Source organism: Amblyraja radiata, chromosome 7 (assembly GCF_010909765.2).
Source record: "Amblyraja radiata isolate CabotCenter1 chromosome 7, sAmbRad1.1.pri, whole genome shotgun sequence".
Taxonomy (NCBI): domain Eukaryota; kingdom Metazoa; phylum Chordata; class Chondrichthyes; order Rajiformes; family Rajidae; genus Amblyraja; species Amblyraja radiata.
Genome location: NC_045962.1, coordinates 82,398,354 through 82,425,900, shown reverse-complemented (window position 1 = coordinate 82,425,900; position 27,547 = coordinate 82,398,354). Strand labels below are relative to the sequence as shown.

General features: G+C 48.0%; 1 protein-coding gene across 1 annotated transcript in view; it reads left to right on the top strand.

Annotated features, from left to right (window-relative positions):
• The first annotated feature begins 7,063 nt into the window (after positions 1 to 7,063).
• The window catches only part of LOC116974902 (solute carrier family 15 member 2-like), a 60,783-nt gene continuing 40,299 nt past the window's right edge, over positions 7,064 to 27,547 (top strand). Inside the window, exons 1-5 of the mRNA XM_033023511.1 lie at positions 7,064 to 7,082; positions 12,037 to 12,144; positions 22,601 to 22,742; positions 23,420 to 23,512; positions 26,463 to 26,562. Coding sequence (XP_032879402.1) covers positions 7,064 to 7,082; positions 12,037 to 12,144; positions 22,601 to 22,742; positions 23,420 to 23,512; positions 26,463 to 26,562 — 462 coding nt within the window. The remainder of the gene's footprint in view (positions 7,083 to 12,036; positions 12,145 to 22,600; positions 22,743 to 23,419; positions 23,513 to 26,462; positions 26,563 to 27,547) is intronic.

The following is a 27,547-nucleotide window of genomic DNA, read 5'->3' as shown; positions in this document are numbered from 1 at the left end:
CTTAAGATGCATTTAATTCACATTTTAAGTTGCGAAACGGTGATTTTTTTCCCCGAACGAACCAGCAGTGTTTTTGCTACCGATATGGGGGACTAAATCACCGCAACCGCAACGTTCCAATTGATTGCGTTCCAGAAAAACCCACTCGCAAACTGATTTAAATGGTCATTAATTTACAGGTATAAAACATTAAATTCCATCCATTTGGCCTGTAAACCCATGACAATGAGATTTTAAAATTATGTTATATTGTGAATTCTTGTGTGAATGTTATTTGGACACTTAGGCTATTTAAAAATGTTAATCTATTCTTAAGAAATGGATAGATGTTTCGATCTAGTAATTGAATTATGTAATTAGCTACAAGTTCAAGTTCAAGTTCAAGTGAGTTTATTGTCAATCAGGTAACTAACTAATTGTATGTTTTAATTTTAGGTCATCTAAGTAAGATTGTTTCATATTTGTTTCAGAATGCTATTATTTTCTATAATAACTGAAAATTTCTTTCAGTTCTCTTAATTTTTAAGAAAGTTATGGCCATTTGACTGTCCTCGATCACAGCTTTTGAGTTAAGTCAATAGAAAAGCAATAGGGAACAAGATGCTAATTTCCGAGTATGAAAATGGCCATAACTTTTTTAATACTGAAGATATGAAAGTGAATTAGGTGTCAAATTAAACTTCTTGTTATGCTTTATCTAATGGGATAAATTACAGACTTGATTTTTAAAATCTCAAAATGTTGTAACATTGCTACATTGATGCGGAGGAGATAATGGGGATGTTTAGCTCATCGAAACTGAAATCTCCCAATGCCACCATGTGTTATTTATCATGTAGGATGCGGGCCTGCAAGAATAGAACAGTCAACTTCCTTGATAATCTCGAGGAGCATCGTAGGGAGGAGGTGCTCTGTAAGGCAGTGACATGGGGGAGAGTGCAGAGGAAAAGACGGAAGAAAAAACAAAAGGAATTGACAGCAGAAATCATCATGCGACACAAAGGCAAGGAGCATTAGAACTTATGATCTTATGGACTTTTGAGCTGGCAGTTTGAAGAAGTTAATGTGTAGCTGGAAGCAACAGCTGACAATGTATTACACCTGGGTAATTACCTTTAATTTCAGAGTTTGGAATGTAAATGCCTTTAACACAATCGCACAGCGACATTTTAACGTTAGGTTTCATTTTAGCTTCCCATTCGGTCGGTAACTTTCGTGTTCGTTTTCTAGGTCTGCACAAAACTCGAGAGTCTAGTTTACAACAGAAGTCTTTAATGTTTCACTCAATGCTGGCAGCAAGACTAGTCACAATGGACGCCCGCATACAGTCTGCCGACAGGATAAACCAAAGATCATAGAGAAGGAGTGGAGCACGACACTCCACTCCTATGTAATCCAACGCACTGAGGTGTAGTACGTAACGGAGCGTCACGGCCGCCATCTTTCAATGCAAAACGCGACTACCGTTATGCCTCTCGCAGTGTAATCCGCTCTATCATCTTTGGTATAATCCGTGTTGTAGGGGAACAGTGCGTGATAAAGATCATCTATCACTTCACATATTTTAGTTAATTTCATTGTAAATGTTTTCCCCCTGTTTCTGCCCATTTCCCTCCCCATCCTTCCTCCCCAGCCCCCTCCCTTGTGCAGTTTCCCTTGTATTGTATTGTGCAGCTTCCCTTGTATTGCTTTAACACACACTGTGCACAAAATTAAATTTAACATATATATATATATATATCTATATTACTAAAAGTCTAATCTTGACCACTTCCTGTTGTTCTGTATATTGATTTTAGAAAAAACGCTGCCACTTACGGCTGTGTTTTTGGCCATCTTACTCAGAGTCCCCCTCCGTTGCGCAGGACAAGAGGATTTTTCCCATCGATGAAAAATAAAAGAGTTATTAGTGTTTAAAAAATGTTGAGATTCTCTCTCCTGAAGGCCATGCCCCTTCCGGAGGGACTAAAACCGGAAGTATTGAGTGTCTCAGTCAGTCTCTGCAAGTTGGGGAGCAAGAGGGTCACGTCTCTCAGTCTGAGCTGAGAATAACACTGAACACATGTCTACTAAACTGTGAGTGTAGTTTGTTGACAAATTAGCGGCGACTAGAATGAAGCCGCCATGGACAGTAACGAGAATTCTCGAGCCGTAGGTGGGTCGCCATGAGGCCCTAGTGGGTTGCCAGGAGGTCGAAGGTTCTCGTAGGTTGTAGCCGGTGCTGACCGGTGAATTTCATTGGCTCATTAGGGGAAAAAAAGGTAAGCAGTAGTTTTCAGAACCAAGGATAACCGACCGGTAATGCTAAATGGCCGCCGAGCTTCACAGCCGTGTATAGATAGATAGATCCTTTATTGTCATTCAGACCTTTCGGTGTGAACGAAATTATGTTGCCTGCAGTCATATACAGAATCAATAATAACAAAACATACAATAAACACAAATTAAACATCCACCACAGTGAGTTCACCAAGCACATCCTCACTGTGATGGAGGCAAAGTCTTAGTCTCCGTCTCTTCCCTCCTTGTTCTCCCTCTGCACTGAGGCGATCGATCCAGGCCGAAGATGCCGCTCTCCAGTCCAGCGGACCTCCGTGGTGATGTCGCCGCCGCCGAAAGCCGGAACGCCGTCTCCACGACCGCCGCCCCAGCTCCAGGTCCCGCTGTCTCCGCTCCAGGCCGCCACAGCATCAGCTCCGGGCCGCCGCCCCAGCTCCGGGCCGCCGCCCCCGCTCCAGGCCGCCGCCCCCGCTCCAGGCCGCCGCCCCCGCTCCAGGCCCCGCAGTCTCCGCTCCAGGCCGCCGCCCCCGCTCCAGGTCCCGCAGTCTCCGCTCCAGGCCGCCGCCCCAGCTCCAGGCCGCCGCCCCAGTTCCGGGCCGCCGCCCCAGCTCCAGGTCCCGCAGTCTCCGCTTCGGGCCGCTGCCCCAGCTCCAGGTCCCGCAGTCTCCGCTCCGGGCCACCGCCCCAGCTCCAGGCCGCTGCCCCAGCTCCGGGTCCCGCAGTCTCAGCTCTGAGCCCCGCTGCATCAGCTCCAGGCCGCCGCCGAAAGCCAGAACGCCGCACCAGCAAGTCGGGCCACCGCTGCCTTAGTCCCGAACACGGCCAGCCTCTCGTTGGTAAGTCCTGGCTGGCTCTGCCTCCGGAGCCTCGGGGTCGGTCGCAGGTTGGAGGCCGCCGGCTCCGCCATTAGGCCTCAGCGCAGACGGAGGCAGAGAAGGGGGATACGACACGAAAAAGTCGCATTCCCCCGAAGGAAGAGACAGAGAACACGTTTCACCCCCGTCTAACACAACCCAACAAACTAAAACTCAACCAAACCAAGACAAAAAAACAACAGAACAAAGTAAAGACAGACGGACTGCAGGCGAGCCGCAGCTGTTAACAGCGCCGCCACTTCCGTATCTCTGGCTTCTTAAAAGTTGTCTCCACTCCTTCTTCCCCCTTCTCTGGACCGGAAGTGGCGGCGCTGGGAACGGCTGCGGCTCGCCTGCAGTCCGTTTGTCTTTACTTTTTTCTGTTGTTCTTTTTCGTTTTGTGTAGTTACGTTTTTGGTTTATAAGTTGTGTTTATGTGGGGGGGGGGGGGGTGGGGGGTTGAAACGGGGCTTGCTGTCTCTCCCTTCGGGGGAATACGACTTTTTGTCATATCCCCCTTCTCTGCCTCCGTCTGCGCTGAGGCCTAATGGCGGAGCTGGCGACCTCGAGGCTCCAGAGGCAGCCTGTCAGGACTCGCCCTGGGCTCGCTCCCGTGAGGGCGGCCCAGCTCGGGGCTGGAACTGTGCTCCCGTGAGGACGGCCTGGCGAGGGGCTGAGACTCTCTCGTGAGGGGCTGTGACGCTCCCGTCGGAGTGGCCCAGCCCGAGGGTGGAACGGCACTCCCGTCGGAGTGGCCCAGCCCGAAGGAGGAACGGCACTCCCGTCGGAGTGGCCCAGCCCGAGGGAGGAACGGCACTCCCGTCGGAGTGAACCAGCCCGAGGGAGGAACGGTACTCACGTGAGGGCGATCCGGCTCGGGGCTGGAACGGTGCTCGGTGGCTGGGACGGCGTTCTGGTGACCTGAGTCCGGGGTTCAGCCGCGGGCCAGCGGCTGCGTATGCTGGACTGGAGGGCGGCAGCTTCGACCACCCTGGGCCGCGGTGTTTGAGCCGGCCCGTTGCGGGATTCGGTGAGCCGCGGGACTGTTTGTGCCATCGCCCGGTGGGGAATCGCCTCAGCGCAGAGGGAGAAGAGGAGGGAAGAGACAGTAACCCTAAGATTTTTGCCTCCACCACAGTGAGGAGGTGCTTGGAGGATACACTGTGGTGGATGTTAATTTGTGTTTATTGTTGTTTTTTATTGCATGATTGTATGTATGACTGCAGGCACGAAATTTCGTTCAGACCGTAAGGTCTGAATGACAATAAAGGTATTCAATTCAATTCAATTCAATTCTCCCCCCTCTCCCCCTCTTTTAAAGGACTTAACATACACTGTGCTTTAGCTGTCTTTTCACAGCACCAACCTTCCTGTTCATCGCGGTGTGTGTCTGTATCACCTTGGCTTTGCACAGAGGGAATCTTTTAGACAGGGCAAGCGGGGGAAGCGCTATCTAAAAAATTCACACAGGTTGGTGAAGGAACCGATGTGTGTGTATGTGTGTGTGTGTATGTGTGTGTGTGTTCCACTCTGACAGTCGACATTCTAGTTCCCGGTTTTTAGTCCGTTGAGAAATTGCCTAAGTGGGACAGGCATATTAGGCCATTCGGCCCATCGAGTCAACTCCACCATTCAATCATGGCTGATCTTTGCCTCCTGATCCCATTTTCCTGCTTTCTCCCCATAACCCTTGACACCCGTTCTAATCAAGAATTTGTCTATCTCTGCCTTAAAACTATCCACTGACGTGGCCTCCACAGCCCTCTGTGGCAATGAGTTCCACAGATTCACCACCCTCTGACTAAAGAAGTTCTTCCTCACCTCCTTTATAAAAGGGGGCTCTTTAATTCTGTGGCTATGACCTCAGGTCCAAGACTCTCCCACCAGTGGAAACATCCTTTCCACATCCACTCTATCTATGCCTGTCATTATTCTGTAAGTTTCAATGAGGTCCATCCCCTCGACCTTCTAAACTCCAGCGAGTAGAAGCCCAGTGCTGTCAAACGCTCATCATATGCTAACCCACTCATTCCTGGAATCATTTTTGTCAATCATTCTTCCCTCCAACCTTCGCTACAACTTACAACCCCTGTCCCACATAGGCAACCTGAACAGAAACCTCCGGTGACCTTGCTCGCGACCCAAGGTTTCCGTGAGGTTCCCGGTGGTTTTGGTCACTCTCCCTAATGGTCGAAAGTGGTTTCTGCCTGGTCGAGGGTTCTTCTATGTTCCTTCGATTATTTCAACAAAATCAAAACCGGCCTCGACTAAAAATAGGTTGCCGTTTGGTCGAAGCCAGTGGAGTGTGGTCGCTATTTACTTACAGGCAGTCGAAGGCCGGTGACCGCTGATCGTCCATTTTGGTTGGCTCATTGGAGTTTTCCAGACTTAGAAGATCCGCCGGAAGGTAAAATGCCCATTAACTTTATTAAACTTCTTAAAACTGTCTCCACTCCTTCTTCCCCCCCCCTTTCTCCACCTTCTCCCCCCATTTCCTCCCCCTTCTCCCCCCATCTCTTCACTTCTCTTCCCCTTCTCTTCCCCTTCTCTTCCCCTTCTCTTCCCCTTCTCTTCCCCTTCTCTCCCCCTTCTCTCCACTTCTTTCCCCTTCTCTCCTTCTCTCTCCCCCCCCCCCACCCCCGCGCTCTCTAAAGGACTTACCGTGCTCTGTGGCAGCCGTTTACCTTCCTCTTCATCGTGCAGACAGCGCTCCTCCGCTGGCCCTGGCCCCCACCTTCTCGATGTGTGTGTGTGCATGTGTGCGTGTGTGTATGTGTGTGTGTGTGTGTGTGTGTGTGTGTGTGTGTGTGTGTGTGTGTGTGTGTGTGTGTGTGTGTGTGTGTGTGTGTGTGTTTCCTAAGTGGGACAGGGGCATAACACTCCTACACACTAGGGACAATTTACAATGCTGCAAATTAGTCTACAAACCTGCACGCCTCTGGAGTGTGGGAGGAAACCAGAGCACCCGGGGAAAACCCACGCGGGTCACGGGGGAGAACGTACAAACTCCGCACAAACAGCGCCCGTAGTCAGGATCGAACCCGGGCCCCTTGCGCCATAGGGCAGCAACTCTACCGCTGCGCCACCGTGCCAATCAGGTACGGGTGTCAGGAGTTATGGGGAGAAGGCAGGAGAATGGATCTGAGAGGGAAAGGTAGATCAGCCTCGATTGAATGGCGGAGTAGACTAGATGGGCCGAATGGCCTAATTCTGCTGCTAGATCTGATGAAAACTAGCCGAGTGTGGTCTGAAAGTGGAATGTGCTTCCCCCTCACCCCCCCCCCCCCTCCCCATTGATAGAACAAGACATATATGCAGCAGATATAACATACGATATGATAGATCTTTATTTATCTCAGGAGGGAAATTGATTTGCCAACAGCCATAAAAACACAAAATACATGTGACATGAACGAGTAGAAAGGATTGGGGATGTGGAGGAGAATGGGGTTGAGATTTGATGTCTATCTTCGGTTTCAACCAGTAGCATCTGCAGTTCCTTCCTACACAATATGCAGCGGGTCTGGGCTGAATTGTCATGGTGTGTGTGTGAACGTGGGTCTGAGAGAGGTCTCTGGGGCCAGCGTTGCAGGAGGCTGGGAGTGGGCAGGCAGAATTAACAGCGCACACACACACACACCACGCCTTTACCGCTAGTCTCTCTCTCTCACTCACTGTCATTGGAAGGGGTGTGTACATGTGTCTGCGTGTGTTCAAAGGTACACACACACACAATAATCACTCAAACATGACAAGTTCCCGGCCGACAGTGCACTTCACTCTCCCACCTTCAACTTGAAAGGCGAAAAATGAAATATTAACGAGAAACATCGACCAAAACTGTGGGATTTGGGAACAGGCAGAGAGAGAGAAAGAGAGAGAGAGTGCGCTGGAACTTATTTGAAAACTTTTCCAAACTCTGGTCCGAAATGGCAAAGAAAAACACAGGTATGTTGCTTTGGTCTCATTTCATTTTCCAATGCCAACTTTCTTTCTCTTATTTCCATTTTTAACATGGCTTAACGTTGATACGTCTCGCCGAGGGTATTTATAAATGGGATCTGTGGGTCATGTTACCGTTGTAAACATCTCTCTTTCTCTCCCTCCCTCCCCCTACCTCCCCCTTCTCTACCTCCCCCCCCTCCCCCACTTTCTCTCTCCTCCCCCTCTCTCTCCTCCTCTCCCCCTCCTCTCTCCCCTCCTCCTCTCTCGCTCTCCTCTCTCCCCTCTCTCTCTCCCCACCTCTCTCCCCCCCACCTCTCTCCCCCCCACCTCTCTCACCCCCACCTCTCTCTCCCCAACCTTTCTCTCCCCTCTCTCCCCCCTCTCACTACCCCCATCTCTCTCTCCCCCCCACCTCTCTCTCCCTCACCTCTCTCTCCCCCCCTCTCTCTCTACCCCCCTCTCTCACTCCCCCCCATCTCTCTCTCCCCCCGCCCCTCCCCCCCCTCTCTCCTCCCCCCACTCTCTCTCCCCCCATCTCTCTCTCTCCCCCACTCTCTCTCTCCCACCTCCTCTCTCCCCCCCCTCCTCTCTCCCCCTCCTCTCTCTCCCCCACCTCCCCCCTCCTTCCCCCTCTTTCCCCCCCTCTCTCCTTCCCCCCTCCTCCCCTCCTCGCCCCCCCTCTCTCTCTCCCACATCTCTCCCCCACTTCTCTCCCCCCCACTTCTCTCTTCCCCCCCTCTCTCTCCCCCCCCCTCTCTCTCCCCCCCTCCCTCTCTCTCCCCCTCCCCCTCTCTCCCCCTCCCCCTCCCCACCAAAGAAGCTGAGACTGAGAATGACCCGTGCTCTCCCAAGAAGCAGTCTCCGGTTAGTATGCATGAGGTGTATTTACAAGTAACGGTGATGAACCGTGGGTTGTGGGAGAGAAGGCAACTTGCTGGATGCCCAGTTGGAAGCGCAATGTGTTGCTTTGCTGGTGTTTCTCAGACATATCTACGGCTGATGTTGTCTACAGTAGAATGGAGCAGCCGCGGGCCACAGATTCACAATGACTGGTTTTTTTGTTGGGCAAAACACACTGATAATTTACATGTATTTATCGTAAACTATCGATGTGTTTGTGTGTGTGTGTGTGTTTGTGTGTTCATAGGTTCATAAGTGATAGGAGCAGAATTAGGCCATTCGGCCCATCAAGTCAACTCCGCCATCAATCATGGCTGATCTATCTAGGGTTGCCAACTGTCCCGTATTAGCCGGGACATCCCGTATATTGGGCGATAAATTGGTTTGTCCCGTACGGGACCGCCCTTGTCCCGTATTTGACTACTACTACTCGGGTCGAGGGGAACCGAGTCTGGTCTGAGCGCCACGTCCGGCCCCGCCTCACCCGTCCCGACGTAGTGCAGCCCATGGAGTGCAGCAGCAGCAGCAGCAGCGCCTCGCCCGTGGCCCCTTCGGTCGGCAGCCCGGCCAGCTGTCCGACCTTCGGACCTTCGCTTACCGCCGACACCACCACCACCACCCCTCCTTCTCATGGACGATCGTCGGTTTATGAGTTGGATGGGTCGCTGGACTGTGTGCGAAGTCGCTTGGGCCGAAACTCCTCAGCTGGCCCGCCGGCTGGGCTTTGTGTGCAGTCCAGCACCCGGGCCAACTCATCATTCACCCAGTCACGGCCGAGTCGGTCAATGAATTGCCGTCGGGAATTTGTCCCGTATTTTTACCTTTTGCCCCTTATTTGGGAGTGAGAAAGTTGGCAACCCTAGATCTATCTCTCCCTCCTAACCCCATTCTTCTCCCCACACCCATACTATTCAAGAACCTATCTATCTCTGCCTTAAAATTATCCACTAACTTGGCCTCTACAGCCTTCTATGGCAATGAATTCACTGCCCTCCGACTGAAGAAATTCCTCCTCATCTCCTTCCTAAAGGAACATCCTTTAAATCTGAGGCTATGAGATGTGTGTGTGCGTGTGTGCAAAGCATAGTGTGTATTTGCACAGGCATAGAGTCAACAACACAGTAACAGGCCCTCTGCCCAACTTGTCCAAACCCCCATCTAGATGCCCCATCTAAACTACAGATGCCAGCTTGTGTAGGAAGTAACTGCAGATGCTGGTTTACACCAAAGATAGACACAAAATGCTGTAGTAACCCAGCGGGCCAGGCAGCATCTCTGGAGAGAAGGAATGGGTGACGTTTCGGATCGAGACCCTTCTTCCGACCGAGGCTCAGGGGAGAAGGAGACGCATAGATATGGAAGGGTAAGGTGTGAAAACAACAGATCAAAGCGGACGATGATCAAAGAGAATGTCGAATGGCTCATTGTTAGCTGAGGGGAAAGTGACAACGAGGCATACAATTGTAAAAATGAATGAGGAGGACCAGTGGAACTAGTCGGAGAACCAGGATGGGGGAGGGAGGGAGGGAGGGAGAAGGAAAACAAGAGTTAGTTGAAGCTAGAGATTTATTATAGATGCCTGCCGGTCCACATCCCTCCAAACCTTTCATGCCAAGAGGTACAGAAGTGTGAAAACACACACCTCCAGATTCAGGGCCAGTTTCTTCCCAGCTGTTATCAGGCACCTGAACTGTTATCAGGCACCTGAACTGTCCTCTCACCAACTAGAGAACAGTCCTGAGCTGCCATCTCATAAGTTCATAAGTGATAGGTGTAGAATTAGGCCATTCGGCCCGTCGAGTCTACTCCGCCATTCAATCATGGCTGACCTATCTCTCCCTCCTAACCCCATTCTCCTGCCTTCTCCCCATAACCCCTGACACCTGTACCTCTGACATCTACCCCATTGGAGACCCTGAACTATCTTTTATTCTCCGGAGATGCTGCCGGACCCACTGAGTTACTCCAGCATTTTGTCTGTACCTATTTTAGTTGCACCAGAGATGCAGCCTAACCCACAGTAACATTCTTACATGTTGCAGCTTTACGGGCACATCAACACATCAACACAACAAAAGAATATACAAGAAATAAATATACAATGTTTTACTAGTGTGGCACGGTGGCGCAGCGGTAGAGTTGCTGCCTTACAGCGCCAGAGACCCGGGTTCGATCCCGACTACGGGTGCTTGCCTGTACGGAGTTTGTACGTTCTCCCCGTGACCTGCGTGGGCTTTCTCCGAGATCTTCGGTTTCTCCCACATTCCAGAGACATGCAGAGTTTTAGGTTAATTTGCTTCGGTAAATTGCGCCTGGTGTGTAGGAAGGAACTGCAGAGGCTGGTTTACACCGAAGATAGACACAAAGTGCTGGAGTAACTCAGCGGGACAGACAGCATCTCTGGAGAGAAGGAATGGGTGACGTTTTGGGTCAAGACCTTTCCTCAGACTGAGTGTCAGGAGAAAGGGAGACTAGAGATATGGAAGGCTCAGGTGTGAAAACGACAGTTCAAAGCAGGCGATGTTCGAGGAAATATAGAATGACTCATTGTTAGCTGAGGGGAAGGTGACAACGATCCATGCGGTCAGGAAAATTAATCAGGAGGATAGTGGAACCAAAGATCCTATAGCGAGCAAGATAGATCACTCGACAAAAAAGACGTAGTACGGTCATGGGCAGATTCATGGGTAATATACGGCCCCATTTCTGTAACCGGCTTCCGTCTCCGCACCAAATATCCCATCGCGGAGCAAAGATACTACTGCGGAGACAGAAGCCGGTTATGGAAACATCCTCGTAAAAATAAAAGTTATTTGGTAAAAATCTTCTCCTCATTTTCAGAATTATCATTTATTAACACAAACTGTTCCCCCACAACGTTGATTACACTGCGAGAGGGTTAACCAAAGTCGGGTCCGGTTACTGAAATGGATGAAGAAAAGGCCCTCCGTTGCGTACTACACGTCAGCCCATTGCATTTAGCAGGAGTGGTCTATCTTGCTCCGCTATAGGATCTTTGGTGGAACTAGTCGGAGAACTAGGGTGGGGGAGGGACGGAGAGAGAGAGAGAGGGAAAGCAAGGGTTACTTGAAGTTAGAGATTCCAAAGTTCACCGATTAGGTTGATAGTAGTTCAGGACTGCTCTCTGGTTGTGGTATGATGATTCAGTTGCCTGACAACAACCAGGTCTCATCGGTCGCGCTAGGCCTCGCTGCTCGGGTCATTGCCGCTCAAAGAGTTGACGCGGGTGGTCTTCAGGTGCCGGGAGTCAGAGAATGGACAGGTCTTTAGTTTAGTTTAGAGATACAACACGGAAACTGGCCCTTCGGCCTACCGAGTCCACACACTAACACTATCCTACACACACTAGGGACAATTTACATTTATGCCAAGCCAATTAACCTACAAACCTGTACGTCTTTGGAGTGTGGGAGGAAACCGAAGATCTCGAGGAAAACCCACGCAGGTCACGGGGAGAACGTACAAACTCCGTACAGACAGCACCCGTGGTCAGGATCGAACCCAGGCCTCTGGCGCTGTAAGGCAGGAACTACCTCTGCGCCACTGTGCCACCCTAAAGAGGAGTCTGAGAGGAGTTTGAGAAGATGATAGTTAAAAGTCAGAAATGTTGCTGCAGGAGTAGAGATTTACGTAAGTGCGTGGGGAGCGATTGTAATATGTGATTGTAGATCGACTTCCGTGGTCCAGCACGCAAACAGTCGCCTGGGTTGGCCGCCATCTTGGCAACAGTGGCAGTCGTAACTTAATGCAGTGCAGATGAGGAAAAACTCAAAGAGAGTTGTGAATCTGTGGCGTTCTCTGCCACCGAAGGCAGTGGAGGCCAATTCACTGGATGTTTTCAAGAGAAAGTTAGATATAGCTCTTGGGGCTAACGGAATCAAGGGATATGTGGAGGCAGCAGGAACGGGGTACTGATTATGGATGATCAGCCATGATCATGTTGAATGGCGGTGCTGGCTCGGAGGGGCCAAATGGCCAACTCCTGCACCTATTGTCTTTGTTTCTGTGTTTCTACGTCATTGCCTTTTAATAACAGTTTTCTTCTGCCTCCTCCAGCGACTGTGTGGAACCACCTACCCCCTCAGCATTATATTCGTGATGGTGAATGAATTCTGTGAAGGCTTCTCCTACTATGGCATGAAAGGTGTGTTCCCGCTCAGTGCGGTTGTAGTTTGCAATTGCTTAGTTTAGAGATACAGTGCAGAATCAGGCCCTTCGGCCCACCGAGTCCGTACCGACTACCGATCCCCACCCACTTGCACTACCACACACACACACACACACACACGCACGCACGCACGCACGCACGCGCACACACACGCACATACATACATGCATACATACATACACACACACGCGATAATTTTGCAGTTTACAATTATGCCAAGCCAATTAATCTGCAAACCTGCACTTCTCTGTAGTGTGGGGGGAAATGGGAAGGTCTCGGAGAAAACCCACGCAGGCCACAGGGAGAACATACAAACTCTCTACTGACAAGCACCCGTGGTCAGGATCGAACCCGGGTTTCAGGCGCTGTAAAGGGCCTGTCCCACTTTCACGACCTGATTCACGACCTCTGCTGAGCTTGCCCTTGACTCATACTCGCAGCATGGTCGTCACGAGGTCGTAGGAGGTCGTCAGTAGGTCGTGATGCTGGTCATAGAAACATAGAAACATAGAAATTAGGTGCAGGAGTAGGCCATTCGGCCCTTCGAGCCTGCACCGCCATTCAATATGATCATGGCTGATCATCCAACTCAGTATCCCGTACCTGCCTTCTCTCCATACCCTCTGATCCCCTTAGCCACAAGGGCCACATCTAACTCCCTCTTAAATATAGCCAATGAACTGGCCTCGACTACCCTCTGTGGCAGGGAGTTCCAGAGATTCACCACTCTCTGTGTGAAAAAAGTTCTTCTCATCTTGGTTTTAAAGGATTTCCCCCTTATCCTTAAGCTGTGACCCCTTGTCCTGGACTTCCCCAACATCGGGAGCAATCTTCCTGCATCTAGCCTGTCCAACCCCTTAAGAATTTTGTAAGTTTCTATAAGATCCCCTCTCAATCTCCTAAATTCTAGAGAGTATAAACCAAGTCTATCCAGTCTTTCTTCATAAGACAGTCCTGACATCCCAGGAATCAGTCTGGTGAACCTTCTCTGCACTCCCTCTATGGCAATAATGTCCTTCCTCAGATTTGGAGACCAAAACTGTACGCAATACTCCAGGTGTGGTCTCACCAAGACCCTGTACAACTGCAGTAGAACCTCCCTGCTCCTATACTCAAATCCTTTTGCTATGAAAGCTAACATACCATTCGCTTTCTTCACTGCCTGCTGCACCTGCATGCCCACTTTCAATGACTGGTGTACCATGACACCCAGGTCTCGCTGCATCTCCCCTTTTCCTAGTCGGCCACCATTTAGATAATAGTCTGCTTTCCTGTTTTTGCCACCAAAATGGATAACCTCACATTTATCCACATTATACTGCATCTGCCAAACATTTGCCCACTCACCCAGCCTATCCAAGTCACCTTGCAGTCTCCTAGCATCCTCCTCACAGCTAACACTGCCCCCCAGCTTAGTGTCATCCGCAAACTTGGAGATATTGCCTTCAATTCCCTCATCCAGATCATTAATATATATTGTAAATAGCTGGGGTCCCAGCACTGAGCCTTGCGGTACCCCACTAGTCACTGCCTGCCATTGTGAAAAGGACCCGTTTACTCCTACTCTTTGCTTCCTGTTTGCCAGCCAGTTCTCTATCCACATCAATACTGAACCCCCAATGCCGTGTGCTTTAAGTTTGTAAACTAATCTCTTATGTGGGACCTTGTCGAAAGCCTTCTGGAAGTCCAGATACACCACATCCACTGGTTCTCCCCTATCTACGCTACTAGTTACATCCTCGAAAAATTCTATAAGATTCGTCAGACATGATTTACCTTTTGTAAATCCATGCTGACTTTGTCCAATGATTTCACCACTTTCCAAATGTGCTGCTATCCCATCTTTAATAACTGACTCTAGCAGTTTCCCCACTACCGATGTTAGACTAACTGGTCTGTAATTCCCCGTTTTCTCTCTACCTCCCTTCTTAAAAAGTGGGGTTACGTTTGCTACCCGCCAATCCTCAGGAACTACTCCAGAATCTAAAGAGTTTTGAAAGATTATTACTAATGCATCCACTATTTCTGGAGCTACTTCCTTAAGTACTCTGGGATGCAGCCTATCTGGCCCTGGGGATTTATCGGCCTTTAATCCATTTAATTTACCCAACACCACTTCCCGGCTAACCTGGATTTCACTCAATTCCTCCAACTCCTTTGACCCGCGGTCCCCTGCTATTTCCGGCAGATTATTTATGTCTTCCTTAGTGAAGACGGAACCAAAGTAGTTATTCAATTGGTCCGCCATATCCTTGTTCCCCATGATCAACTCACCCGTTTCTGACTGCAAGGGACCTACATTTGTTTTAACTAATCTCTTTCTTTTCACATATCTATAAAATCTTTTGCAGTCAGTTTTTATGTTCCCTGACAGTTTTCTTTCATAATCTATTTTTCCTTTCCTAATTAAGCCCTTTGTCCTCCTCTGCTGGTCTCTGAATTTCTCCCAGTCCTCTGGTATGCTGCTTTTTCTGGCTAATTTGTACGCATCATCCTTCGCTTTGATACTATCCCTGATTTCCCTTGTTATCCACGGATGCACTAGCTTCCCTGATTTATTCTTTTGCCAAACTGGGATGAACAATTTTTGTAGTTCATCCATGCAGTCTTTAAATGTCTTCCATTGCATATCCACCGTCAACCCTTTTAGAATTAATTGCCAGTCAATCTTGGCCAATTCACGTCTCATACCCTCAAAGTTACCTTTCTTTAAGTTCAGAACCATTGTTTCTGAATTAACAATGTCACTCTCCATCCTAATGAAGAACTCAACCATATTATGGTCACTCTTGCCCAAGGGGGCACGTACAACAAGACTGCTAACTAACCCTTCCTCATTACTCAATACCCAGTCTAAAATAGCCTGCTCTCTCGTTGGTTCCTCTACATGTTGATTTAGATAACTATCCCGCATACATTCCAAAAAATCCTCTTCCTCAGCACCCCTGCCAATTTGATTCACCCAATCTATATGTAGATTGAAGTCACCCATTATAACGGTTTTGCCTTTGTCGCACGCATTTCTAATTTCCTGTTTGATACCATCTCCAACTTCACTACTACTGTTAGGTGGCCTGTACACAACACCCACCAGCGTTTTCTGCCCCTTAGTGTTTCACAGCTCTACCCATACCGATTCCACATCCTGCAAACTAATGTCCTTCCTTTCCATTGCGTTAATCTCCTCTCTAATCAGCAACGCTACCCCACCTCCTTTTCCTTTCTCTCTATCCCTCCTGAATATTGAATATCCCTGGATGTTCAGCTCCCAGCCTTGGTCACCCTGGAGCCATGTCTCCGTGATCCCAACTATATCATAGTCATTAATAGCTATCTGCACATTCAACTCATCCACCTTATTACGAATGCTCCTTGCATTGAGACACAAAGCCTTCAGGCTTGTTTTTACAACACTCTTACCCCTTATACAATTTTGTTGAAAAGTGGCCCTTTTTGATTTTTGCCCTGGATTTTCCAGCCTGCCACTTTTACTTTTCACCTTGCTACCTATTGCTTCTACCCTCATTTTACACCCCTCTGTCTCTACGCTCACACATTTAAGAAACCCTTTCCCTTTAACTCCATCCTCCACTAGCTCATTCGACACCCCACCCCCCTTATTCAGTTTAAAACCACCCGTGTAGCAGTGGCAAACCTGCCTGCCAGAATGCTGGTCCCACACCTGTTAAGATGCAATCCGTCCCTTTTGTACAGTTCCCCCTTACCCCAAAACAGATCCCAGTGATCTAAGAATCTAAATCCCTGCCCCGTGCACCAGTTCCTCAGCCACACGTTCAGGTCCCGTATCTCCCTGTTCCTGCTCTCGCCAGCACGAGGAACTGGAAGCAAACCGGAGATAACAACCCTGGAGGTCCTGTTTTTCAGCATTTTTCCGAGCTCTCTAAAGTCACGCTGCAGAATATTCATCCCCTTCTTTCCGACATCGTTTGTGCCGACATGCACTACCACTTCCGGATGTTCACCTTCGCCCTTGAGGATTTTCTGCACTCTGTCCGTGACATCCTGGATCCTGGCACCAGGAAGGCAGCACACCATCCTCGCATCCCGTCTGTTGCCGCAGAAACCCCTGTCCGTACCTCTCACAATGGTCGTAGGTACTCATGGCATCAAGTAGGTCGGGGCGTTTTTTCTAGCCTGATGTAAAATGTCCACGAGTAAAAAAGGTGGTGAATTAGGTGGTGGAAGTGGGACAGGCCCTTTAGGCAGCAACTCCACCGATGCGCCACCGTGCCGTTGTAGGAAGAAACCGCACATGTTGATTTTCAGAGAAGATAGACACAAAATGCTGGAGTAACTCGGCGAGACAGGCAGCTTCTCTGGAGAGAAGGAATAGTTGATATTTTGGGTCAGGATCATGATTTTTGCTGTGGGCAGGAGGAACAAGGGTGGGAACTTTGGAAAGGCCATCTGCATCTCCCAGTTGCTAACAATTTTTAATTTCCTTTTCCTGGTTAAATCTACCATTTCTTGACCCACTTATCTGATCATCCAAACCTTGTTGTAATCTCTGATACATTTGCTTGCAAAAGTATTCATACTCCTTGAATTTTTCCACATTTTGTCACGTTACAACCACAAACGTAAATGTATTTTATTGGGATTTTATGTGATAGACCAACACAAAGTGGCGCATAATTGTGAAGTGGAAGGGAAATGATACATGGTTTTCAAATTTTTTTACAAATAAAAAACTGAAAAGTGTGGCGTGCAAAAGTATTCAGCCCCCTTTACTCTGATACCGCTAAATAAAATCCAGTGCAACCAATTGCCTTCAGAAGTCACCTAATTAGTAAATATAGTCCACTTGTGTGTAATCTAATCTCAGTATAAATACAGCTGTTCTGTGAAGGCCTCAGAGGTTTGTTAGAGAACATTAGTGAACAAACAGCATCATGAAGCCCAAGGAACACACCAGACAGGTCAGGGATAAAGTTGTGGAGAAGTTTAAAGCAGGGTTAGGTTATAAAAAAATATCCCAAGCTTTGAACATCTCACGGAGCACTGTTCAATCCATCATCCGAAAATAGAAAGATTATGGCACAACTGCAAACCTACCAAGACATGGCTGTCCACCTAAACTGACAGGCCGGGCAAGGAGAGCATTGATCAGAGAAGCAGCCAAGAGGCCCATGGTAACTCTGGAGGAGCTGCAGAGATCCACAGCTTAGGTGGGAGAATCTGTCCACAGGACAACTATTAGTCGTGCACTCCACAAATCGGGCCTTTATGGAAGAGTGGCAAGAAGAAAGCCATTGTTGAAAAAAAGCCATAAGAAGTCCCGTTTGCAGTTTGCCACAAGCCATGTGGGGGACACAGCAAACATGTGGAGGAAGGTGCTCTGGTCAGATGAGACCAAAATTGATGTTTTTGGCCTAAATGCAAAACGCTATGTGTGGCGGAAAACTAACACTGCACATCACCCTGAACACACCATCCCCACTGTGAAACATGGTGGTGGCAGCATCATGCTGTGGGGAAGCTTTTCTTCAGCAGGGACAGGGAAGGTGGTCAGAGTTGATGGGAAGATGGATGGAGCCAAATACAGGGCAATCTTGGAAGAAAACCTGTTAGAGTCTGCAAAAGACTTGAGACTGGGGCGGAGGTTCACCTTCCAGCAGGACAACGACCCTAAACATACAGCCAGAGCTACAATGGAATAGTTTAGATCAAAGCATATTCATGTGCTAGAATGGCCCAGTCAAAGTCCAGACCTAAATCCAATTGAGAATCTCTGGCAAGACTTGAAAATTGCTGTTCACAGACGCTCTCCATCCAATCTGACTGACCTTGAGCTATTTTGCAAAGAAGAATGGGCAAAAATATCAGTCTCTAGATGTGCAAAGCTGGTAGAGACATGCCCCAAAAGACTTGCAGCTGTAATTGCAGCGAAAGGTGGTTCTACAAAGTATTGACTCAGGGGGGCTGAATACTTTTGACGCCACACTTTTCAGTTTTTTATTTGTAAAAAAATTTGAAAACCATGTATCATTTTCCTTCCACTTCACAATTATGCACCACTTTGTGTTGGTCTATCACATAAAATCCCAATAAAATACATTTACGTTTGTGGTTGTAACGTGACAAAATGTGGAAAAGTTCAAAGGGTATGAAAACTTTTGCAAGCCACTGTATATTGATTCACTGTCCACTACACCGCCAGTTCTGGTGTCATACGTTTGTACGTTCATAAGTGATAGGAGAAGAATTAGGCCATTCGGTCCATCAAGCCTACTCCCCCATTCAATCATGGCTGATCTATCTTTCCCTCTCAAGCCCATTCTCCTGCCTCCTCCCCATGACCCTTGACCCCCTGCAAACATACAAACCGTTTTATCAACATTGTCATCCAAATTGTTACTTGAGAATAGAAACATAGAAAATAGGTGCAGGAGTAGGCCATTCGGCCCTTCGAGCCTGCACCGCCATTCAATATGATCATGGCTGATCATCCAACTCAGTATCCTGTACCTGCCTTCTCTCCATACCCCCTGATCCCTTTAGCCACAAGGGCCACATCTAACTCCCTCTTAAATATAGCCAATGAACTGGCCTCAACTATCTTCTGTGGCAGAGAATTCCAGAGATTCACCACTCTCTGTGTGAAAAATGTTTTTCTCATCTCGGTCCTAAAAGATTTTCCCCTTATCCTTAAACTGTGACCCCTTGTTCTGGACTTCCCCAACATCGGGAACAATCTTCCTGCATCTAGCCTGTCCAACCCCTTAAGAATTTTGTAAGATGACAAACAACAGTGGACACTGCACTGATTCCTGAGGCACGCCACTGGTCAGGCCACTGGTCACACCACTGGTCACGTCACTGGTCACACCACTGGTCACACCACTGGTCACACCACTGGCCACAACACTGGTTATGTAACTGGTCACATCACTGGTCACATCACTGGTCATGCCACTGGTCATGCCACTGGTCACTGGCTTCCTCTCTGAATAACAACTCTCAACTCGCCATTTTGACTCATCTTCCCATTCCCACACTAACCTTTCTGTCCTGGGCCTCCTCCGCTGTCAGAGTGATGCCACACGCAAACTGGATGAACAGCACCTCATATTCTGCTTGGGTAGCTAACAACCCAGCGGTATTGAACAATGATTTCTCCAATATTAGGGAACATGTACTGTGACTATCTCCCACCACCTCCCACAATTCCCCATTCTCCCCCCTCTCCCCCTCCTCTCCCCTATCCAGTGCTTCACCTGGACTGACCTATACCTCCCCCCCCCCCACCCTTCTCCTGCTACTTTCACCCCTCAGACTTAAGTTGAGGGGTGGAAGATTTAATAAGAACCTGAGGGTAACCTTTTCGCACAATGGGCGGTGGGTGTATGGAATGAGCTGTCGGAGGAAGTATTTGAGGCAGAGACTATTGCAACTGAAGGAGTCATTTATGTTTTGCCTAGCGACTGTTGGCATATTATATTATTTTGTCTAGATATATCTTGCAGTATTATTTTGGACACTTGGGGGCGATCATTAGATGCACAGGGTTGTGTATATATAAGGGCATAGGGGACAGGAAGAGGCAGGCACAGGGAGGGAGAGCATAGAGTTCTCACCAGCCCAGGGACAGAGCAGCCAGCTACAACTTGCATGCAGCATAAGGAAAACCTGGTTCGTTCATCACTTTATTTGTACAACTACTTCAATAAACAACCAACTAAACAGGAAGTAACGACTGGAAGATCTGTTCTACTGGGTCTGCGTGAGATCACTCCTCCTGTACCTGGAGAGTAATGGCAACTGGAAAAGAGGACACCGGAAAAGTCTGAAATTTGCCATTTGCAGCAACGTTTAAGAAAAACATTTAGACAGGTACATGGATGTAACCGGTTTAGAGGGATACGGGCCAAACACAGGCAGGTGGGACCAGTGTAGATGGGACATGCTGGTCGGTTGTGGGCAGGTTGGGCCTGTTCCCACACGGTATGACTCCATGACTTCACAATTCACAACTCTTTATACCAGTCTCACACCTGCTATTCTTATCTCTGACCTTTGTTCCAACAATATGCTGATCGAAACCTCCTCTTGCCTGTGTCCACCTGTTGCCTGTGTCCACCTGTTGCCTGTGTCCACCTGTTGCCTGTGTCCACCTGTTGCCTGTGTCCACCTATTGCCTGTGTCCACCTGTTGCCTGTGTCCACCTGTTGCCTGTGTCCACCTGTTGCCTGTGTCCACCTGTGTCCGGCCTCTCCCCTCTTCCAGATTTCTTCTCCCCTCCCCCACACAATCAGGCTGAAGAAGGGTCCTGACCTGAAATGCTGCCCATCCATGTTCTCCAGAGATGCTGCCTGACCTGCTGAGTTACTCCAGCACTTTGTATCTTTTTGTGTATTAACCAGCATCTACAGTTTCAACATTCTGGAGAATTTACTTTGCACCCGACCATTGCTTTCTAACTGCACACAATATTAACCGATGATTTATAAAGTAATTGCAAGATCTCCCTCCTATTGTAGTCTATACCTATTGTGTCGCTTTTCGATGCCGTTATAAGGGCGGCCTGGTGGCGCAGCAGTAGAGTTGCTGCCTGACAGCGTTTGCAGCATCGGTGACCTGGATTCGATCCCGACTACAAATGCTGTCTGTACGGAGTTTGTACGTTCCCCCCGTGACCGCGTGGTTTTTCTCAGAGATCTTCGGTTTCATCCCACTCTCCAAAGACGCACAGGTTTGTAGATAAATTGGCGTGGTATAAATGTAAATTGTCCACTGTGTGTGTAGGATAGGGTTAATGTGTGGGGATAGCGTGGAATTGGTGGGTCGAAGGGCCTGTTTCTGTGCTATATCTCTGAACTAAAAAAAACAATATGATGGGAATTCATTTGTTTAGTTTAATTTAGAGATACAGCATATCACCAGGTCCGCACCGGCCAGCGATCCCCGCACACCAACACTATCCGACACACACTAGGGACAATTTTTACCAAAGCCAATTATCCTACAAACCTGTGCGTCTTTGGAGTGTGGGAGGAAACCGGAGCACCTGGAGAAAACCCACATAGATCACGGGGGGAACGTACATACTCCATACAGACAGCACCCATAGTCAGGATCGAACCTGGGTCTCTGGCGCTGTGAGGCAGCAACACTTCCACTACCCCACCCATGTTTAGATTTAGGATTAGATATATAATTCTGTGCTGTCTGACACTCTGCGTACCGAGATACAATGACAATCTTTGTTTTACGTGCTATCCGATTAAATCAGATCATATTATACATGAATAACATCAAGCCCTACATCAGTACAACAGATATGGTCATGGGGATATACAGTGTGGAAGCAGACCATACGGATCAACTTGCTCACACCGACCAACATGTCCCACCTGCTCTAGTCCCACCTGCTTACATTTGGCCCATATCCCTGTAAACCTGTCCTATCCATGGACCTTTCTAAATGAGAAGAAATGCTGTTAGTGTGCCTGGGCGAATGAAGGCGAGCATCAGAATGGCGGCTTCACCATCATGCTACCACACTCGGGAACCCTTGGAGTGGAATCCCCTTTAGCACCAACTACTCCGTAATCAAATAAAACAGATTATTAGTCGTAGAGTCCAGGACCAGAGGCCATAGCCTCAGAATAAAGGGACGTACCTTTAGAAAGGAGATGAGGAGGAATTTCTTTAGTCAGAGGATGGTGAATCTGTGGAATTCATTGCCACAGGAGGCTGTGGAGGAGGCCAAGTCAATGGATATTTTTAAAGAGGAAATTGATAGATTGGTGGGTCAAATTTGCCCTCTGTCTAAATGTCTCTCAAACGTTGCAGTAGTATCTGCCTCAACTACCTCCTCTGGCAGCTCGTTCCATACACCCTGGATAGGCCAAGATGGTGTGGATGTGGAGAGGATGTTTCCACTAGTGGGAGAGTCTAGGGCCAGAGGTCACAGCCTCAGAATAAAAGGGCGTTCCTTTACGGAGATGAGGAGGAATTTCTTTAGCCGGAGGGTGATGAATCTGTGGAATTCATTGCCACGGAACGCTGTGGAGGCCAAGTCAGTGGATATTTTTAAGGCAGAGATAGACAAATTCATGATCTGAAATTCTCTGCCACAGAAGGTAGTTGAGGCCAGTTCATTGGCTATATTTAAGAGGGAGTTAGATGTGGCCCTTGTGGATAATGGGATCAGGGGGTATGGAGAGAAGGCAGGTACACTTGATGGGCCGAATGGCCTAACTCTGCTCCTAGAACGTATGAGCATTTTTTTGTAATTGTTTTTTTAATTGTTTTTTTTTTTTAAAGAGGGACAGTGCATATTAATAAACATTTACATGTAAATATACAAGATTATAGCCAATAGCTAATTTTCATCTTTAGTCCCTTTGAGGTTATGAGGTGGATGCATCTTTCGCTGACTGACCTGCCGTTATTCCTTGTATTCCAGCTGTTCTCATCCTGTACTTTGCAAACTTCCTTCATTGGGACGATGATCAGTCCACGGCCATTTACCATGCCTTCATGGGACTCGCCTACTTCACGCCAGTCTTGGGAGCCCTCATTGCTGACTCCTGGCTGGGAAAGTTCAAGTGAGTTCACGTGTGGCGTCGCACGTATATCTCCCATGGGCGCTGCCTGTACGGAGTTTGCACGTTCTCCCGGTGGGTTTACCCACTAGTGGGCTTTCCTACTGTAACTCAAGCCCTCCAATTGCAGGAACATCCTTCAGTTTAATTCTGAAATACAGGGTGGAAACATGCCCTTCGGCCCACTGAGTCTGCGCCGACCCTGTACACTTGTACTATCCGGCACACGAGGAACTAATTTTGTGACGGAAGCCAATCAACCTTTCTATCGTATATTGTGTGTGTGTTTTTTTCAACTGTATCGCTGCTGGCAAATTCATTTCACTGCACCTTAGTTGGAGCACGTGAAGAATAAATTTGACATTGACTTTCACCCACAAACCTGTCCTTCTTTGGAATGTGGGAGGAAACCGGAGCACCCGTAGAAAACCCCCACAGTCACGGGGAGAAGGCACAAACTCCGTACGGACAGCCCCCGCAGTCAGGATCGAACCCGGGTCTCTGGCGCTGTGAGGCAGCCACTCTACCGCTGCGCCACCGTGCTACCCTTCGTAAACATTTTTGTCGCCTTGCCAGTTTCGTGCCTCGTTTTAAAATGAAGGATAAAAATATTAATCTTAGCAGCTCATCGCATCTTCGTAAATACTGATTTGATGTTTGCCTTCTTTGATCACAAACAGGACCATCGTCATCCTTTCTATTGTGTACATCATCGGCCTCGTGGTGACATCAATCGGCGCCATTCCACCGGTGGGCAACCATACGGTACATGTGTGAGTAAAAGGAAAGATGTTCTTCAAAATAATTTGGGCACCATATCACCATAGACGCACAGAGTCCCTTGCCCAAGTAGGGGAATCCAGGACCAGATGACAAGGATTCAAGGTGAAGGGGAAAGGATTCAATAGGAATAGACAATAGGTGCAGGAGTTGGCCATTTGGCCCTTCGAGCCAGCACCGCCATTCAATGTGATCATACCCAATCAGTACCCCGTTCCTGCCTTTTCTCCATATCCCCTGACTCTGCTATCTTTAAGAGCTCTATCTAGCTCTCTCTTGAAAGTATCCAGAGAACCGGCCACCACTGCTCCATTTGAGGGGTGACTTTTTCACACAAAGGTTAGTGGGTGTATGGGTTGAGCTGCCACTGGAGGTAGTTGAGGCTGGGACTATCCCAACGTTTAAGAAACAGTTAGACAGTTACATGGATAGGACAAGTTTGGAGGGATATGGACCAAGTGCAGACGGGTGGGATTAGTGTAGCTGGGACATGTTGGCCGGTGTGGGCAAGTTGGGCCGAAGGGCCTGTTCCCATGCTGTATCACTCTATGACTATCCGAGGAAAGTAGCGCTGGCTCTGGGGAGGGTCCAGAGGAGGTTTACAAGAATGAAACCAGTAATGAGTGAACTAACGTATGATGAGTCTATGTTTGTCAGAGGGTGGTGAATCTGTGGAATTCTTTGCCACAGAAGGCTGTGGAGGCCATCAGTGGATATTTTTAAGGCCGAGATAGACAGATTTCTGATTAGTATAGGTGTCAGGGTTTACGGGGAGAAGGCAGGAGAATGGGGTTAGGAGGGAGAGATAGATCAGCCATGATTGAATGGCGGAGTAGACTTGATGGGCTGAATGGCCTAATTCTACTATCCCTTATAACCTTATGACCTTAAACATAGAAACATAGAAAATAGGTGCTGGAATAGGCCATTCAAAATGATCATGGCTAGCCATCCAGAATCAGTACCCTGTTCCTGCTTTCTCCCCATATCCCTTGATTCCTAACGCTAAGATCTATATTTAACTCTCTCTTGAAGACATTCAGTGAATTGGCCTCCACTGCCTTATGAGGCAGAGAATTCCACAAGGTGCATCACAGCTTAGTTTGGGAACAACTCCATTCAAGACCGCGGGAAATTGCAGCAAAATGTGGACGCAGCCCAGATCATCACACAAACCAACCTCCCTTCCATTGACTACATTTATACCTCACACTGCCTCGACAAGGCTAGCAGCATAATCAAGGATGAGTCGCACCCTGGCCACTCCCTTTTCGCCCCTCTCCCATTAGGCAAAAGGTCTAATAGAAGTGTGAAAACACTCACCTCCAGATTCAGGGACAGTTTCTTCCCAGCTGTTATCAGGCAACTGAACCATCCCACCACAACCAGAGAGCAGTCTTGAACTATCATCTATCTCATTGGTGACCCTCAGACTATCCTTGATCGGACTTTGTTGGCTTTACTTTGCACTAAACGTTATTCCTTTGTCATGTATCTATGCACTGCAGACAGCTTGATTGTAATCAGGTATTGTCTTTCTGCTGGCTGCTTAGCTCGCAACAAAAGCTATTCACTGTACCTCGAGACGACAGATGGCACAATGGGCTAAGTGTTCGGCTGGCAACCGGAAGGTTGCCGGTTCGAATCCCGCTTGGAGTGCATACTGTCGTTGTGTCCTTGGGCAAGACACTTCACCCACCTTTGCCTGTGTGTGAATGTGTGTGAATGTGTGTGAGTGATTGGTGGTGGTCGGAGGGGCCGTAGGCGCAGATTGGCAGCCACGCTTCCGTCAGTCTGCCCCAGGGCAGCTGTGGCTACAGAAGTAGCTTACCACCACCGAGTGTGACTGAGGAGTGAATGAATAATGCGATGTAAAGCGCCTTGAGTATTAGAAAGGCGCTATATAAATCCCATCCATTATTTTTTTTTTTTTTTTTTTTTTTTTTTATATTTTATTTTATTAGAAGTAAGTACAGTCATATGGCACCAAAGTGCCTAATATATATTTTCATAATACATTTTATGTACAACTTCTTTTTTTTTTTTTTGTTACACTGAAAAAAGATTAGAATAAGAAAAAGAAGTTAGATAGTAAAGGATAGAAAGATGTGAAATATATAGTGTGTGAAAAAAGAAAACGAGTAAATGAAAAAAGTTGAGAGAGAGAATAGAGAGAAAAAAAGAAAAAAAAAAAAAAAAAAAAGAGGAGATCATTATTTATAGTCTTGACCAACCCTCGTCCAGTCCTGAAACAGTTATTTTTTACAATTGTGTTGCACCATATGATTCCAAAAAAACGACGAATGGAGACCAACTCGTTATGAATTGGTCTGATTTATCCATTAGGAGGAATCGCATTTCCTCAAGATGAGCGGTGTCCAACATACTTGCAATCCACATTTTAAGCGTTGGTATTGATGTACCTTTCCAAAATTTAAGAATTAATTTTTTTGCTATTATTAAACCATAGTTAAGGAATGTGACAATAAACTGAACTGAACTCAATAGTTAATGGTGCAGGGGTAGGCCATTCGGCCCTTTGAGCCAGCACCACCATTCACTGTGATCATGGCTGATCATCCACAATCAGTACCCCGTTCCTGCCTTCTCCACAAATCCCCGGACTCCGCTATCTTTAAGAGCTCTATCTAACTCTTTCTTGAAAGCATCCAGAGAACCGGCCTCCACCGCCTTCTGAGGCAGAGCATTCCACAGATTCACAACTCTCTGGGTGAAAAAGTTTTTCCTCATCTCTGTTCTAAATGGCCAACCCCTTATTCTTAAACTGTGTCCCCTGGTTCTGGACTCTCCCAACATCGGGAGCATGTTTCCTGCCTCTTGCGTGTCCAATCCCTTAATAATCTTATATGTTTCAAACTCACCTCAGTCTTGCCAGCAAATCATGTTGCCTTTTAATTGAGACAAAGCTTCTTTCATTCCCAGGGTCTTATCCATGTTTGGTATCTTCCTAATTGCCTTGGGCGCAGGCTGCATTAAGCCCTGTGTGTCAGCTATTGGCGGTGACCAGTTTGAAGAGGGCCAGGTATGTGATCATCCAGAGTGGGGGGGGGGAGGGGGGGTGGGGGTGGAGTGGGGGGGGGGGGGGGGGGGTGGAGTGGGGGGGGGGGGGGGGGTGGAGTGGGGGTGGGATGGGGTGGGAACAGTTTTAATGATCGTGACACAAAAGTTACAGGCAGATAGAAAACTGTGGATCCCAGGAGTGAGTTTAGAAGAATGAGGGGGGCCCTCATTGAAACGTACAGAATAGTGAAAGGCTTAGATAGAGTGGATGTGGAGAGGATGTTTCCACTAGTGGGAGAGTCTAGGACCAGAGGTCATAGCCTCAGAATTAAAGGATGTACCTTTCGGAAGGAGATGAGGAGAAATTTATTTAGCCCGAGGGTGGTGAATCTGTGGAATTCATTGCCACAGACGGCTGTGGAGGCCAAGTCAGTGGATATTTTTAAAGCATAGATAGATAGATTCTTGATTAGTACTGGTGTCAGGGGTTATGGGGAGAAGGCAGGTGGATAGGGTTAGGAGGGAGGGATAGATCAGCCATGATTGACTGGCGGAGTAGACTTGATGGGCCGAATGGCCCAATTCTTCTCCTATTACGTATGACCTGATGATCTAATCTGGAAAAAAAAGGACACGGTGGCACAGCGGTAGAGTTGCTGTCTCACAACGCCAGAGATATGGGTTTGATCCTGACTACGGGTGCTGTTTGTACGGAGTTTGTACGTTCTCCCTGTGACCGCGTGGGTTTTCTCTGTGTGCTCTGGTTTCCTCCCACACTCCAAAGACGTGCAGGTTTGTAGGTTAATTGGCTTCTGTATATTGTCCCAAGTGTGTAGGATAGGGTGGGGTGATCGCTGGTCGCCGTGGACTCAGTGATTTAAATGCCCATTCATTTACAGGAATTAAACACTAAATTCTTTCCATTTGGCCTATAAATTCATGACAATGAGATTTAAAAATCAAGTTTTATTGTGAATTCTTGTGTGAATGTTATTTGGACACTTAGG